This window comes from Trypanosoma brucei, chromosome 1 (assembly GCF_000210295.1).
Source record: "Trypanosoma brucei gambiense DAL972 chromosome 1, complete sequence".
In the NCBI taxonomy this organism is placed as follows: Eukaryota; Euglenozoa; class Kinetoplastea; order Trypanosomatida; family Trypanosomatidae; genus Trypanosoma; species Trypanosoma brucei.
The window spans coordinates 577,045-592,782 of NC_026734.1; the positions used below are offsets into that span (position 1 = coordinate 577,045).

The 15,738-nt window shown below is 48.2% G+C and overlaps 11 protein-coding genes across 11 annotated transcripts; all 11 read left to right on the forward strand.

Moving 5' to 3' along the window:
• Positions 1–466: 466 nt before the first annotated feature.
• TbgDal_I2480 (hypothetical protein, unlikely) lies at positions 467–724 on the forward strand (the record flags this gene model as incomplete). The annotated part of the gene is made up of 1 exon (XM_011773223.1): positions 467–724. The coding sequence occupies one exon, from the start codon at positions 467–469 to the stop codon at positions 722–724; it is 258 nt and encodes an 85-aa protein (XP_011771525.1).
• An 81-nt stretch (positions 725–805) lies between these two features.
• On the forward strand, positions 806–1,084 carry TbgDal_I2490 (hypothetical protein, unlikely; the record flags this gene model as incomplete). Its single annotated transcript, XM_011773224.1, has 1 exon — positions 806–1,084. One exon carries the CDS (start codon positions 806–808, stop codon positions 1,082–1,084), a length of 279 nt encoding a protein of 92 aa, XP_011771526.1.
• A 369-nt stretch (positions 1,085–1,453) lies between these two features.
• TbgDal_I2500 (hypothetical protein, conserved) lies at positions 1,454–4,192 on the forward strand (the record flags this gene model as incomplete). The annotated part of the gene is made up of 1 exon (XM_011773225.1): positions 1,454–4,192. The coding sequence occupies one exon, from the start codon at positions 1,454–1,456 to the stop codon at positions 4,190–4,192; it is 2,739 nt and encodes a 912-aa protein (XP_011771527.1).
• Positions 4,193–4,647: 455 nt separating this feature from the next.
• Positions 4,648–6,162, forward strand: TbgDal_I2510 (alanine aminotransferase, putative; the record flags this gene model as incomplete). Its single annotated transcript, XM_011773226.1, has 1 exon — positions 4,648–6,162. One exon carries the CDS (start codon positions 4,648–4,650, stop codon positions 6,160–6,162), a length of 1,515 nt encoding a protein of 504 aa, XP_011771528.1.
• A 174-nt stretch (positions 6,163–6,336) lies between these two features.
• Positions 6,337–6,513, forward strand: TbgDal_I2520 (hypothetical protein, unlikely; the record flags this gene model as incomplete). The annotated part of the gene is made up of 1 exon (XM_011773227.1): positions 6,337–6,513. One exon carries the CDS (start codon positions 6,337–6,339, stop codon positions 6,511–6,513), a length of 177 nt encoding a protein of 58 aa, XP_011771529.1.
• A 558-nt stretch (positions 6,514–7,071) lies between these two features.
• Positions 7,072–7,236, forward strand: TbgDal_I2530 (hypothetical protein, unlikely; the record flags this gene model as incomplete). Its single annotated transcript, XM_011773228.1, has 1 exon — positions 7,072–7,236. One exon carries the CDS (start codon positions 7,072–7,074, stop codon positions 7,234–7,236), a length of 165 nt encoding a protein of 54 aa, XP_011771530.1.
• A 368-nt stretch (positions 7,237–7,604) lies between these two features.
• Positions 7,605–7,880, forward strand: TbgDal_I2540 (hypothetical protein, unlikely; the record flags this gene model as incomplete). Its single annotated transcript, XM_011773229.1, has 1 exon — positions 7,605–7,880. One exon carries the CDS (start codon positions 7,605–7,607, stop codon positions 7,878–7,880), a length of 276 nt encoding a protein of 91 aa, XP_011771531.1.
• A 118-nt stretch (positions 7,881–7,998) lies between these two features.
• On the forward strand, positions 7,999–8,325 carry TbgDal_I2550 (hypothetical protein, unlikely; the record flags this gene model as incomplete). Its single annotated transcript, XM_011773230.1, has 1 exon — positions 7,999–8,325. The coding sequence occupies one exon, from the start codon at positions 7,999–8,001 to the stop codon at positions 8,323–8,325; it is 327 nt and encodes a 108-aa protein (XP_011771532.1).
• Positions 8,326–8,854: 529 nt separating this feature from the next.
• On the forward strand, positions 8,855–12,604 carry TbgDal_I2560 (hypothetical protein, conserved; the record flags this gene model as incomplete). The annotated part of the gene is made up of 1 exon (XM_011773231.1): positions 8,855–12,604. The coding sequence occupies one exon, from the start codon at positions 8,855–8,857 to the stop codon at positions 12,602–12,604; it is 3,750 nt and encodes a 1,249-aa protein (XP_011771533.1).
• A 326-nt stretch (positions 12,605–12,930) lies between these two features.
• On the forward strand, positions 12,931–13,467 carry TbgDal_I2570 (T. brucei spp.-specific protein; the record flags this gene model as incomplete). The annotated part of the gene is made up of 1 exon (XM_011773232.1): positions 12,931–13,467. The coding sequence occupies one exon, from the start codon at positions 12,931–12,933 to the stop codon at positions 13,465–13,467; it is 537 nt and encodes a 178-aa protein (XP_011771534.1).
• Positions 13,468–15,439: 1,972 nt separating this feature from the next.
• On the forward strand, positions 15,440–15,685 carry TbgDal_I2580 (hypothetical protein, unlikely; the record flags this gene model as incomplete). The annotated part of the gene is made up of 1 exon (XM_011773233.1): positions 15,440–15,685. One exon carries the CDS (start codon positions 15,440–15,442, stop codon positions 15,683–15,685), a length of 246 nt encoding a protein of 81 aa, XP_011771535.1.
• Between the last annotated feature and the right edge of the window lie 53 nt (positions 15,686–15,738).

Genomic DNA, 15,738 nt, shown 5'->3' on the forward strand with positions numbered 1-15,738 from the left:
TTTGGGCTTACGGGGAGTTCTTCGGAGAACCTGGTGCCGGCACTTGATTTCCCAACTTTCCAGGGTGCGGTAGATAGCCCCAGAAATAACCTTCTGACTCCCAGTGTAAGTGGGGGGGATTCCATGCTTGAGAGAAGGAAGGAATCGGCCATGCAGCACAATTTGCCCCACCACTTCCCGCGAGCTGAAGAATTCTGCAATATTACTTGAGAGACCAGCAACAGCAGGTGGACACGAGTGTGCGTCAGGGAGAACGAGCTTGACAACCTGTCCGGATCAAAACAGGGTGAGGTCAGGTGCGGTCGTGTCCCTCTTTTCACCCGCGTGCGTACCTTCCAGCATATTCACTCTGTTTTCCCTGCCGCTGCTTGGGTTGGTACGCGGCATCATTTAGATATGAGCAATTAACTTGTCACTTCACTTTCTGCTTTTCCCCTAATATATATATATATATATATATATATATATGTTTCGATGCTCGGTGGCGGGGGGATGTGCAGCAGACAAAGGGGAAAATTTCTGTGTGTGTACATGCTTCGATTTGTGCAGACTGAATTTTCTCGTGACGCATTCTGATTGTCTCTGTAGTGGAAGAAGGGACGTTTTTTTTTTTTTTTTACAACAGTCCCTTGGTTGGTTAGGCCCCATCACCCATTTTAGGTGTCCTTCCTTTCTCTTTCTTGTACTTGTGGGTTGGTTTATTCACATGCATGCAACCTGTTGAGTCCTGAGTATCTTTTCTTCAAATAGAGTTGCAACCTCCTTTGAGTTTTAGTCGTCGTGTTTTGGCCAACACCATTTATCGATGAACCGCCTCTTCGGCTCGGTTGCTGCCTGCTCCTATTGCTACTGCTATTTATTTGTTGTTCTTATTGCGTCTCTTCCTGTCCGTTTGAGCAGTGCATGGTTAGGTTCCCCGCCCAAACAGCAGAATGCAAGAGGGCGAGGCTTCAGCACTTTTTTTTTTTCGTGGAGGATAATTCTTTTGTGTCTTCCCCGTGAATGCTGTCTCCCCCACCACATTTCTCTTTTGTCCCCCTCTTTTGCCCACTGCTTAATCGCATTTCACGGGCCCTCCAATTGAAGGGTAGTAAAGCGCCAAGGGGTGCATGTACGTGTGTGTGTGTGTGTGTGCTGGAATAGAAAGGTGGTGAAGTGACCGAGAAGTAAAGGAGGAGGTGTGGAGGGGAAAGGAAGGTGTGAGTGCTTTGGGTGCGCCTCGTGGGATACTGAATTGTTACAATTCGCTTTCATCCCCTTCACCATTGCGTGTCAACCTCAACGTGCTCAGTACGTCTCTCCCCCTGCTCAGTCCTTTGCACCTTTGTGGACAGCGCCTTTGGCTGCGTGTGCATCCGTTGTGCCTTTGTACCTAAAAGGCTTGCACGTGAGAGGGAGAGTTGTTTAGAGTGTTGCTGGCTGAAGTTTCCAAAGAGGCACGTGTCCTTTAACCATGGCAACACCTCGGCAGGGTCCAACCAGGCCACCATCTGCGGTAGCAGGGATGACGGAAGATGAAATAGCTGCTGGAGAGAATGCAGGGAAAAGTATGACTTGTCAAGGGGGACTGTATGCTACTTCTGAGCGGTGCAGGGAGTTGCTGGATGACGTTGCCAATAAGGAGAGGGCGCTGTCGCAGCTTCGTTGCGTGCTCGAGGAGATGACAGGTGCGTATGAGCAACTTGAGCGCCACAGCCAGCGGATAGAAACGGAGCTAGAGACACTCACCGCACGATACAACGTGCAGCAAGAGGAACTTATCGCAGCCAAATCGAAGGTTTCTATGCAGGAATCTAAACTCCAGCAAGCCGACGAGGATTACCAGCGCCGCACGCAGCAGCTCCGGTGGGAACTCAAATCTGCAAGAGAGGAACGCGACGAAGTAACCACCGACCGCGAGTCGTTATGGACTCAAATACGGTCTCTGCGTGCCGGTGTGGAGGAACATAGACGTGTGCAACAGGCGGCCGAGGCTGCGTGGGAGAGCAAGCTCGCCGACGCTCGTAAGGAGGCGACGGAGAAAGCCCATGCAGTGCTGCGCGAAAGAGAGGAGATCCTATCCATTCGTGAAGCCGAGTTGCAGCGTGCGCTATCAAAGTTGGAGGGGCGATTTGATGAGACTGCTGCGGAGACCCGACGACTGGAGTTACTGAACGAGTCGCTGCGAGACCGGGTGGGCGAGATGCAGGAATGCGTTCAGCGGGAGGCAGAGATGCGCCACCGACTAGAGGCGGCCCGCGGTACACAACAGCAGGAAAACAAATTGCTCAGCGAGTGCATGGAGCTCGAACGGCGTGGACGTCGTGAGCAGCAAAAGGCCATCGAAGGCGGCTATGAGGCGCAGTTGCGGGAGGTGAAGCGATCGTACGAGCTGTTGGAGCGGGAGCGTCGCAGACAAGAAGAAGAGAGTTGCCGCGCACTAAGGGAGTCGAGGTTGGCTACCCAGCTCGCCCGAGATGAGTGGTTAGCACAGCAACAACATCTGGAGCTGACAATCAGCGGGTTGCGAGGTGAGGTCGATCGAGGACGCCTGCGTTTTGATCAGGTGGACGAATTAAAGAAGCGAGCGGAGTCAGAATTGCTGCGCGCGCAACGTGAACTGCAATTTGTTCAGCAGCGCGAGACTACGCTGCAGGAGACGGTGGAAACCCTTCAAGGCACAGTGGCGAGACACCGGGCCACAGAGGTACGACTTGAAGGCGAGATTCAGAGGTTGCTGGCGGTTGTGGCGGAGCGGGAGCGTGAGGTTGAACGATGGAAATGCGCAGCGGAGCGCCTAGAGTGGAAGAGGTATGTGGGGGCGGAAGAGGTGCCTTCACTTTCGTCACATGGTACCTGCCACTTCCATCAGCAATGTGGACATCAGGATGGACGCGATGTTGGGGAGATGTGCGGGCCGACCACTGAATTGCCGTTTTCACCTGAATCAGCCGTGCCCGCACAGCCGACAGTTGTGGGGTCTCTCGCCCCTGCGTGCAGTGGTCCAAGCACTCCGTCCCGACCTTTGCCAAGCTTTTTGACGCCTTGCCTCCGACAATATAAACGGTGCCAACAGCCTTACCATTCGCAACATATTGAGAGTATTGACCGTACTCCAAATTGTTTGCTTAATGATGTATCACGTTTCGATTGTACTCAGAGTAGCGAGGAGGTGCAGGCAGAACTGCTCCGTTCCATCGTTCAAGACGTGCTGTGGGAGCACCTACAGCCTGGTGATGGCGTTAGTATTAATTTAATGGGTGCAAACGGACATCCTTACAGCAGTGCTTCGCCCACAGGGGCGAGGGTGGGTGGACAGGGTGTACCACATATTTCCCCCTGGCACCATGAGAGTCGTCGGGGTCCTCCTGTGCCAACCCGACCCATGGGAGAGCAGCGCAAGTCCGTGAAGGCTTCGCAGGAACGGTCCCAGACAGCGCATGACGCAACGCGAGCTCAGGGTAACTCATCACCGTTGCGCAACCCGTTGGTTGAGCTTCCCAATGCGTGTGCCACGCCGCTGCAGGGACCGATGCCTAGAGATTGTACAATACAGCTAAATATTCGCGACCGTAGCGGTGGTGCTGAGCACCATCGGTGCGGTTCTCTCAGTACTTCAGGCGCAATCGCGGGGTCTGCTGTAGCGGCGTCCGAAACGGCAGTGTCCCCAAAGGCCACTCCAACACCGCCTTTCGTAGCAGTGACATCGACACCCAACTCGTCTACTCTTTGCTCTGGAGCGTTCCTCGCGTCAACTCCAAACAACCTTTCTGTGGGTTCCTCAGCAACGTCCCACCGACGGCGGTCGACATTGTCAACGCATTTTTGCAACAAAGAGAAATCCGAGAGGCGGAGTAACGTGCAGGGTTACTTTAGTAAGCGACGTCGGCAGCCGCCACATGATGTTGTAGCGGCGCCAGTGAGCTACGAGGGTGTTAATGAGTTGGGCGCGGGCTACGGTTTTGAGAGTAACCCCAACAATAGTAATCAGAGATTCGGCAAACAAGGCAGAGACAGTCGTAGCGGACGAAGCCCAAGTGAGGGTAGTGTGAAGCGGTTGCCAAGCAGCGCTAGTGATATCAGATGTACTTCCAATGTATTGTCCATTGGCAGTGACGTGACCTCCTCCACATGCGTGTCTGCTACACCACCGGCCCCGTTACTGCAACTAACAGCGCTCCAGGAGCGCTTTGCTACCATGTCTATTCTTTGATTAGCATGCGTCGAGCGATTTGTGGGCAACTGTTGGTCGACATGATATGGCTCACCGTGAACCCCGTGCATGCATACTCGAAACATGTGCCTGTTGCCTCCCTTTGCTACGGCGCTTCTAAGTTCATTGTGCTGCTGTACCAGCACCGATAAACGTTTTGTACACGCGTACCCTCTCAGTTCGTTTTCTCCTCGCGCCCCCTGCTGTTGCGGGCAACTATTTATTGTTCCATCCGTTGGATAATCGCTCTCCCATTATAAATGGATATATATTTATTTTCCGTTTGGTTTATACAGAACGAGGAAAAGTGTTTGGATTTTCTAAACATTAGTAAGAAGAACAAAGCCAAGTCGAGCGTACAACACATTGGCGGGTTAGCGCGAAAACAGAATCCTGAGCCCACAAAATCAATTTTTGTGTCGAGATACGGAGCACGATCACTGAAGACCTCGACAATGAAAGGTAACCAGGAATTTTTTCAGAAGGGTGGGGCCCACGTTTCCAAGGGCGTTCACATCAACCCACGCGTAAAGAAGGCTCAGTATGCCGTGCGCGGGCTTGTGCCGATGCGAGCCGACGAAATCAGGGAGGAAATCCGTTCAGGCACGGGGAAGTCGAAGTTCTCCTTCAACGAACTGGTTTACTGCAACATTGGCAACCCCCAAGCCCTGGAGCAGAAGCCGCTTACCTTTCACCGTCAAGTGATGTCGCTTATCGATGCTCCATTTCTGCTTGAGGATAACGCCGTCGTCTCTCGATATCCCTCTGATGCTGTTTCCCGTGCGCGTCTCTACTTGGGCCACATCGGCCAACGTACTGGCGCCTACACGGACTCCGCAGGCTATGCCTTTGTACGTGACATCGTCGCGCAGTATGTGAATGAGCGTGACGCCTATGTAAAACCGCTTCAGGAGGCATCGTCGATTGTGCTTACAGACGGCGCAAGCACTGGTGTGCGCATAATCTTACAGACGCTTGTGGGCGATGAGAAGGACGCTGTGATGATTCCCATCCCGCAGTATCCGCTGTACACGGCACAGATTGCATTGTTGGGAGGTACCCCCGCGATGTATTACCTTCGTGAGAGCGAAGGCTGGGCGCTGAACGTTGGAGAGCTCGAGGCAGTATACAAAGACTGTGTGGCGAACGGAAACGCGACGCCCCGCGTGCTCGTCGTGATTAACCCTGGTAACCCTACAGGTGGCGTGTTGGAGCGCACTGTGATGGAGGAGGTTGCCAAGTTCTGTTGCGATCACGGTGTTGTGCTCATGGCCGATGAGGTTTACCAGGAAAATATCTACACCGCGACCAAGCGGTTTGAGAGTTTTCGGAAGATTGTGCTCGAACTTCCACCACCATACAACACCGACACCGTGCTTGTTTCCTTGCACTCCGTGTCGAAGGGTATTATCGGTGAGTGTGGTCGCCGTGGTGGGTACTTCACACTCACAAACGCTCCGCCTGAGTTAGTGGAGCAGGTGATGAAATTGTGCTCTATTAACCTCTGCAGCAACGTCAACGGTCAGCTTATGACGGCACTGATGTGCTCCCCGCCGAAACCTGGCGATGCGAGCTTCGACCGCTACACGGCAGAGTACAGTGGCATTTTTGAAAGCCTTAAGCGCCGTGCTGACCTGCTTGCAAAGGAACTGAACAACATCCGTGGCTTCAAGTCCCAATCTGTTGAGGGCGCCATGTACGCTTTCCCCACTATTGAGCTCCCTCCCAAGTACGTGAAGCACAACGATGAGATGAACTCAAAGGAGGGCCGACAGCTTGCGCCGGACGCGCGTTGGGCACTGGAGCTTCTCGAGAGCACCGGTATTGTTGTGGTGCCGGGTTCTGGCTTTGGGCAGCAGCCTGGGACACTGCACTTCCGCACGACGATCCTCCCACCCGAAGCGCATATGGAGCGTGTGGTGAAGGCTCTGCGCCAGTTCCAGGAGGGCATTTGGGCCAAGTATGCATAAGAAAGATGTGAAGGGTAACGAGGGAAGAAAGGGGATGGATATGTTAGGCTTGACACGGTGGTGCCACTGCGGCCGAAACTTTATCATTGCCGCCGTTGTGGAACTGGTGGAGAGAGCCGCTTCTTCTCGTTTTTTTTTGTTTTGAGGGAAGGGGTGGGGACTTGGCATCAGGGAATGACGCTCAAATGCGTGAATGGGGAGTGTGTGGGATGGGCATTCGGGGGCTCAACAGCCAACCGCAGCCGTAGCAAAGGGGGCCAAAATAAGCAAGGAAGGAGGGAAATCAAAAAAAAAAAGGGAAGTGAGGGGGAAGGGGAGGTTAATTTTGGATCTGTGAATTTATTTCTATGAGTTTCCTTGTGAGCGCTCTCATCCCCCACCTCTAATCCTTATTTGTTTATTTACCTATTTTTGCTTTCCGTTGTATATTCATATAAATGAACATTCCATCTCTTGCAGGCGCTGCCATGGACTGCTTTTCTGACTGTTTCGTCCCGGCCGACTGCGCCATCACCAACGTTAAATGACTGCTTGGGGTCCAAATACGGCTGAAAAAAAAATTTTTTGTATATATGATAACACGTTAATATTTGTGTTTCTTTCCTTCTTTTTCTTTTTTTTTTGGTGAGTTGGGTTTACTTCCCTCACTTTATTTTGGCTCAACATTGATTTGATCTACTCCGGTTACTACTACTATTACTATTACTATCACTATTACCATCACGATGACTATTGTTACTGTTGTTACTATTATTATTGTTATTTTTATTACTATAAATTTACTTTTATTGACGTTGGGCCAAACCAAACGGGTAAGCATATTGACACTATGTACTGGGAAATGGAAGGGTGGGAACTGAAAGAAAGCATGAAAACAAAAAAAAAACAAAATGAAACAGGTAGTGGGTAATGACAACAATATTATTAATTATCAAAATGTGTCGCCGCAGTCGCTTTTATTATTTAAGTTCTTACAAAAAAAAACGCTTGAGAGTGTCGTGGTTAACCACGTGCTCGTATCTGAGGTGTAAAATGTGTCGTGTATCGAAGGGAATTGTGTGCAGAGGGGAATAGCAAAGAGAGGAAAGGTAAGGGAGGAAGGGAGGAAGGGAGGAAGGGAGGAAGGGAGGAAGGGAGGAAGGGAGGAAGGGAGGAAGGGAGGAAGGGAGGAAGGGAGGAAGGGAGGAAGGGAGGAAGGGAGGAAGGGAGGAAGGGAGGAAGGGAGGAAGGGAGGAAGGGAGGAAGGGAGGAAGGGAGGAAGGGAGGAAGGGAGGAAGGGAGGAAGGGAGGAAGGGAGGAAGGGAGGAAGGGAGGAAGGGAGGAAGGGAGGAAGGGAGGGGAAAACAGGGGGAAATGTAGAGGACTGAATAAATAAATAATTATAAATGAGCAAAAAGGGGTGTGCATGCGACGCTTATATGAGAAAGAGGAAATAGGGTGAAATGATGCAAATAAATTTAATAATGACGAGGGGAGGTGGTAAGACGCGGTGGATAGAAAACGATATATATATATATATATATATATATATATGCAGAATGATATGTGTATGTATTGGGGGAAGGGAATTGCAAGGGGAACAAATTATTCGAATGCATGTTTTTTTTTTTTTATCCGTGTTGTGGCGTGGGGAAAAGGAAACTAACAAAGTGTTAGGCACAAGAGGGAGGGGTGTTTCTTCTTTAGTTTCATATTGTTTTTTGTTTTTTCGACCTTGATGTGGTTTTATTCTTTAATTTTTTTGTTTGAATTGAGGCATATACATGTATATGTGCATAAGGTGCATGGAAAGGAGTGAAAGATGGGAATGAGCGAGGGATTTGGTGTTGTGTGCGCATGTATCTCATTTATTTCACTTTTCATTTATTTCAATTTTCTTTTTCTCTCACTTTTCTTTACTTTTCTCTCACTTTACTTTACTTTTCTCTCATTTCTCCCCTCTCCTACACATCAACGGCACTTCCTCTCTCCCGGCTGCACGTTTTTTCCTTTTTGACTGTTTCACTAGTCGCTCTCTTTCATTCTCTATTTTTTTTTTTTGCTTCACTGTTTACACTTTCACACACATCTATATTATTTTTATCCTGCATTTATTCATTGATATCCTCTTCTTTTTCTTCCTCTTTTTGTATTTGTATTTCCACCCTATCACATACGCGTTGATCCGTTCGGTTCTGCGTATATATATATATATATATATCACCATACTCAGTCCATAGTCAAAGGACTAGAGGGGGGTAAAAAAAAAAGGGGGAATAGTGAAAAGGTGGTTAACTCCCGTGGTGTGTGTTTCTTTTTTTTTTCTTTTTTTTTGTGCGTGCGTTTCCACCGCCCGCCTTCACGTCGACACACATCCTATATAAACCGTACCACCACACAGGAAAATAAAACAGTTGGAACAAATAAACAAACGAAGGGTACGTGGTGAACAGGAGGAAAGAAAGAAGGAGAGAAACGCAAGGGGAAAAGGAAGGTGGAGGGATCGTTACAAAGCATAAAGGGGAAAAAAAAACGTCACGGAGGAGGGAAAAGATAAGGCAAGACAAGGGAAGGAAAAAGAAAAATAAAAAGAGAAAAGAAAAAGGATATTCCACGGTACACCAACATTGGCATTTAAAGGAGAAGTACAGGTGGTAAAGAGGGGAGCAGTGCCACTGAATTGTGGGGGATTGCTTTCATCTTTACAACTCTAATGTTTCACCTTCCCAGGGCGGTACAATGTGCCTTGATTGCCTCAGCGTCTCCCTCCTCGTTACGATACGCTACGAGGTGTATAGGAACCTCTACAGATGGACCCGGTGGGACGCGTAGGGGATCGGCGCCTACAGCTGGCGGACGTCGCGGGAGGCCATCAGCTCACATGCGTAATGAAGCAGCAATAAGCACGAGTGGTGGTGCTGCAGCAAGTAGGAGTGCTTCACGCCAGGGGGCGCACATAGAATACGCCGCTGTTAGTGATGGGAGGACCACCAGTCGACCCGGTGTTTCCTCCTTTACGAGAGCGGCAACAACAACACTTGGAACAGTAGGAGGGGGAGGAGGAGTTACAGGCAGTAGCGTGTCGCAGCTCTCCATGCAGAACGTAATGGAGGCGAATCAAAATCGAGTGTTAAGTCGGCAACCGCTGCGTCGCACAGCGAGTCAGACCGCAGCAGGGGGGCTTCAGGCAACACCCTCAGCATCTGGTGTGCAGACCGCGCCGATGGCAGCACCCGCCACGCAAGGGCAGCAGCCGCAGCAACAGAACCGTCAAGTTGCCCGAACGTCGACGTCGGTACCGGTGCAGCCGCTGCCGACATTATCCTCCGTGCGGCCGCCGGCAACGAAGTCTCCAGCCAGCAGCAGACCAGCTATCGCAACGTCACCCAGTGGAACGGCAAGGAGCTTGCGCACGCCGCGAACGCCACGGGGGACAAAGGCTGCTGCGAAACCATCAAGTGCCGCCGCAGCCGTCAACATATCTGCGGCTACGACGGCGGGCGCGAGAGCGGCGGCAGCTGCGATAGTGGCGAGAGCGTCACCCACGAGAGTTGCGGCGGCCGGGGCCGCATCGGGGACCACCACCACAACAACAACAACTGCCGCAGGTGTGCGAGCGCGAGGATCAGTTCCTAGTCCCGATACGCGGGCTGCTTTGGAGAAGGCCATGCAGGCGGTGAATGCTGCGGTCAAGTCGGCAACACCCGCAGGGACGACGGTACCCATTGCAGCAATGGCCACCAGACCAATCAGCCGTGCAGCTGTTGAGGAGGCGATGCGGGCGGTAGACGCGGCCGTGACGGCCACGAGAGGTGCCACTACGGCAGCGAATGTTGTGCCACCCCGCTCTCGGGTATCGAAATCTGCCCCATCGCCACGAACACCCTGGGGAACCAGACCAGCAGCTAGAGCCACGACGCAGGTGGCCGCTTCAGCGCCTGCTGTCACCCCAACAGCAGCGGCACAGGGACGTGTGAGGTCTGCGGCTACGACACCGACTGCAACGGGAAAAACTTCACCTGCAAGGGCTCGGCGAAGGGCATCACCACGAGGCGCAGGGGCGACAGCTGCGGAGACATCACCGGTAGCGAGGCCGGTTCCGGCGGCAGTAAACACAACCAAAGTATCCGAAACGGCTGCAACAGAGGCGGCCGTGGCCCGAGCCTTAGCGGCCGCAGCTGCGGCGGCGGCACCTTCAAGGGCGAGGACGGCGCCGAAGGCAGCGGGATCGGCAACAACACCTGCAAAAAAACATGTAACCGTAGTTACGCCCACGAGGACTCCGAGAGCCGCAGCTGCGACCCCTCAAGCGGTGACCGTGGTGACTCCAACACGGTCGGCGGTTGCAACAACACCTGTGAAGCCGCAGGTCGCAGTAGTAGTAAGTCCCACGCGAGCGACTCGACCGACTTCGCCGCCGGCAAAACCTCAGGCGGCCGTAGGGACGCCGGCAAGAGCGGCATCAGCAGTAGCACCCGCGAACTCCCAAATGATGATAGTCACACCTACGCGTGCGGCACGATCCACTTCGGTCCCTTCCAAGCCCGGAGTGACGGTGGTTACCCCCAAACGTGCACCCCGGGCAGCGTCAACGCCTGCCAAGTCCCAAGTAACTGTGGTTACGCCCACAAGATCCCCGAGGGCAGGCGCTGCACCCGTAGCATCACCGGCAGTGGAAAAGGCCCCCGTTCCCGCTGCAGCAAGTGTAGGGACAACAGAAACTGTTGCAACACCAACTCCGAGGCGGCGTTCAGCTGAGAGCGGAGCCAACACACCAAAGGGAAAGAGATCAGCATCCGGTAAGAGAGATGCAGTAGATGCAACGGAGGAAAATTCCAAGGCTAGTAGAGTGACCACTCCTACGTCAACCGTGGCCACGACACCGCCGCGTGCCGAGGTTTTGAGGGATCATAGTAGTCAAGCAACCACTACCGGTGGTGGTGTGGCCAACCCATTTCGTGGGCTTCACAACCACATCACACGTAGCTATCGACTCGATCAGCTTCAGGCGGCGATGAAGATTCATGATCTGTTGTTAGGCCGGCAAGAGGTCAAGTCCGGTGCATTTTCATTTATTCGTTTTGCATGCGGACCGAAGTTCATAAATGACCACCGTGAGATTGTAGGACCGGACGCTGGTGGTGGTGTTGGCGTTAGTGGTGCCGATGAGAAGAAAGGCAGTAGCCGCAACAGTAGCCGCACCAATGGCAGTGAAGACTGCCCACTTGTCATTGCTGAACGTCTCCTTTCGTTTCCCCCACATATGCACCACTTTCACACCGTCTGTGGTCGAGAGAACGTTCCATGTGACTTCTTTGCCGATATCGACTTACCGAATGAAACCCCGGCCGGCGGGGAAAAGGCGTTGCTTGAGGTGTTGAACTATCTTGACGTGCGATTGGAGGCGATTGGTTTTTCGCAGCCATCGTTCCTTGTTCTTACCAATGAGGTTCCGAGTGCGGGGAAGGTTTCATACCATCTGCATGCCCGTTCCATGGGGACACAATCTGATAGTGGTGGAGCCGCAGCTGCCGGTTCGATGGGTTCTTCTGGTGGGAGTGGTGGAGTCGGAGTTGATGAGCATAGTGCCGGTGGTGATGTGAAGCAAGGTAGGGGTCGATCAGCTGAGGGTGGTAAGTCCAGGGCCTCCCATGGAAAAATTGTTGCCTTTCAGGACTATCGTGTTGTAAAGCTTCTTGCCGATGAGGTGAACACAACCCTCGGCAGGACGGTAATTGATGAGCAGTGCTACCGTGTTAACGGCATGCTTCGCTGTGCCTACAGTAGTAAGATAACTGTACCACAGGGGATGCCCTTATCCTCCAACACTGCCGGAGGATATCATAGAGGAAAGCGGCTAGTTCCGCTCTTGAAGGCGAAAGACACTGCGCTTCAGAAGCGTTTAGACGATATGGCTGCCCACTTATGTACTCTTAGTGACGCTCAGATACTGGAGCGGACCTTTTGCATTCGCACCGCCCCCGTTAAGGAGCGGCGCGTTACAGAGAATGATGACGTTGATAACGCTCAGAAGTTGTTGAGGGCGAGGAGTGATTACCTCCGTTCCTTCAAACTCATTCGTGCAAAGAACATTGTAGGTGCTCAGAATGCAAAGCCCGTAGAGTATGATGCCTATGGTAATGTTGTTTCGAGGTATTTAACCGAATCCGCCAAGTGGCATCGTTTCAAAACAGCTGTGGAAAAACTTCACCGCCTGCCGCCACGAGCTGCGGAATGTTACGACATTTGGGTGCGTGTGGGCCTTGCATTGCACAATTTTAGCAACGAGGACCACGTGTTTGAGGAGTGGGTCCGGTTTTCTCTTAAGTGCCCGCAGAAGTATTCGCGTGAGACGTGCAGGCGGAAGTGGCAGCAATTCGATCGCAACCCCGATGCGCTGAATTGGAGACGTGGATTTAATTATTTGAATAGTACCGTCTGGCGTTCTGTACCGGGTTGTTAGTGCAGGAGGAAAAAGAGGCGGCAGGGGTGGTCAGCAGGTTTTGCTTCCGGGCTATAATCTGTTGTGCCACACGTCTTCTTTTTTGTCTTTTTTTTTTTAGTTCTTGTTTTGGTGTTGTTGTGTTGTACCGCTGGGCAACTCATTGCAAGAGGCTGTGTTTCTTTCTTTCTTTTTTTTTTTATACTTTCTTTATTTAGTGAGTTGTTTCATTCCATTGAGGTTTGGTGGTGGGCAACGGGCATGCATCATGAAGGGGGTGTGGGGGAGAGGGGGATGGGAAGTTTTGAGTTTATGAGGGAAAAATGTAGCAGTGGAAGGGAAGAGAGATGCATTTCATTATTTTAATGTGCTCCCGACTTCTTTTTACACACTTGCCTCTGCGTGTGTCTCTGCATGTCTCTGCATGTGTGTGTGTGTTTTTTTTTATTATTTTGTTTTGCTTCTTTCTATTCTCGAATGCATTTTTCGCTCGTACTTCTCAGCGTATCGTCTGTACTCGTTTCAGAGTTGCTCCTCCTCCCCCCCCTCTCTCCCTTTTTCCCTCCCTCCTTCCTTCCTTACGTTTTTACTTCAACTCCCTTTTTGTTTTTACGCCAATTTTTGTTTATTTTCCTCTTCCTATTTTTTTTTCGTTTTTCTTCTTTTCCCTTTTTTATATTGTTGGGCCCCTTCCTGTTGCCACAGTGACTGTGGGACCCTCACCTCCTCTTTCTTCGTCTTCCCATTTTTTTTTCTTATTTATTTTATTATGTATTTGTACATCAAAGAGAGCATCGCGAATCTTTTTTGAACATGTTCCTTCCTTGCGTGTGTTGTCCGTGTGCCTGTACGAATTTTTTTTTTTATCAGGTTTAGAAGTTTAATCGCTTGTGAGGACATGTTTTTGTTTTAGGCGTTTGTACACTTCTCTTCTTTTTATCAAAGCGATGTAACGAATGCAAAACAAAGGCGAAGAGGTGAAACAGAGGAAGGAATAAATGAAAAGTAAATAAGAAATAAGAGGGACGTTTTGACTGACGGAGGGAAAGAAAAGAAGAAAAAAAGAAAAAAGGGGAAAAGGGGGAAAGGGGGAAAAAAAATAAAAAAAAAGAAAAGGAAAAGGAAAAAAAGAAAAAGAGAAGAGAAGAAATACATTAGGATCTATTGACATTTTGTCATGTGTTTGTGTTACTCCTTTTCTTTTCTTTTTTTCCTTTTCCTTTTCTTTTGTGTTATTATTATTATTATTATTTATTGTTTCCCCCTCTTTCCTTCCATATATTTCACTCTCTCACGTAAACATGCATGTTGGTTTCATTTCATGCATGTATGAGTGTGTTAGTTTGAGTAAGTGAGAGCTTAAACTAATTGATAGAAAACAAAAAAAATATAAATAAATATATATATATATATATTGGCGTAAAAACAAAACAAATAAAAATTAGGGAGGCACACACGCGTATGCATATATGCATGTGTGTAAAGTAAAACAACGAAGTGGAGCGGAGAATTATAGACAACTGTGCCTTAATTGTTATTGTTATTGTTATTGTTGTTGCTCTGGTTGTTTATTATTTTTGTTTTTTTTGTTTTTTGTGATGTTTCACTTCCCCTCACTATTATTATTATTATTATTATTATTTTTTTTTTTGTGTGTGTGTGTTTGTTTTTTCTTACTTTTTTTTGTTTTTTGTTTTGTTATGAGTGTTTGCGCTTTTTGGTTGCATGTTGTGATGCGCCAGAATGGCAAGTCGCAATAAAAATAATTAACGAAAAGCAGAGAGGAAAAAGAAAGAAAAGAAAGAACAAAAAACAACAAACGCGCAATAACAAAAAAAAAAAAGAAAAACTCAAGAAAAAATTATAGAAAAGCGGGAGTGGAAGGGAAAATAAAAAGAAAAAGGGGGGAAAAAAAGGAAAGGAAAAAGAGAGCAATAAAATAAACAAAGAAAAGAGAGGTAAAAAGAGAGAGAGAGAGAGAGAGAAAAAGGAAAAGGGGGAATAATAAAAGGAGAGAAGGAAGTGCATCAAACTTTAACGGCAACAGTCAACAACGGCGAAAACTAATAGAAGAAAAAAAAAAGAAGTTCCAAAAAAAAAAGGGATGAGAATATATATTTATATATTTATATATATATGTATATTGTATGCGTATGCGTATGCGTATATTTATATATATAAATATATGTAGAAATATGTTATTCATTTATTTATATATGTGACATTACTCATTACTCATTATTCATTATTATCGCTGTTTCTGTTGCTGTTGTGGTTATTTATTGTTATTACACCGCTTTTTAGCGGTGTGTATAATTTAAAGTTTGTATGCTCGTCTTAACTCGTCTTTTTTTTTTTTTCAAATCTTATCTTATCTTATTTGTACTTTCCTCTTTCCTCTTTTTTTTTTTCCTTTGTTTTCGATTATTATTCTTATTTCATTTCCTTTGTTTCTTTTTTTCTTTTTAAAAATATATATTTTTTTTTATTAAAAAAAAAAATGACACATCCCTTCCACCCGCTCTGTGGTACCTTTAGAAAAATTTATTCTCCTTCTTCTTTCCTTCTTTCCATTTTTCGGTGTTTGTTTGTTTATTTATTTATTTTATTCATTTCCCTCTAGTGTAGTGTACACAATCGCAGTATTATGTACTAATGTGTCACTCGTGTACTCCTTTACTTTCCTGCATTCTCTTCCCTCTAACATTTCTTTTTTTTTTTACTTTTTTTTTTCCGGTCCCCTCCCTTGTTATATTTATATTTAAAACTTTTGTTTTTCTTGTTCTTTTTTTTTTGTGTAAAAAAGAAAAGAAAATTATCATTACCTCTCTTTCTCAACTACACTGCGCGCGATTCATGCGTCATTTCATTACTGCCCTTGTTATCATCATAATTATTATAAATGCTATTGTTATTGCGCACCTCATGCCGTTTTACTGCTTCATTATGTCTCTTCACTCATATCACATCATATCACTTCTCTTCTCTTTATTTTCTTTTCTCTCATCATCTACTTTATTATTATTATTATTTGTTTATATGTACTGCATTAACATTACTTTAGGGTATTCATTATCTGTTCAGTTACACTTTTTTTTTTAATTATTTTTCTTCATATATATATATATATTATTATTATTATTATTATTATTAAT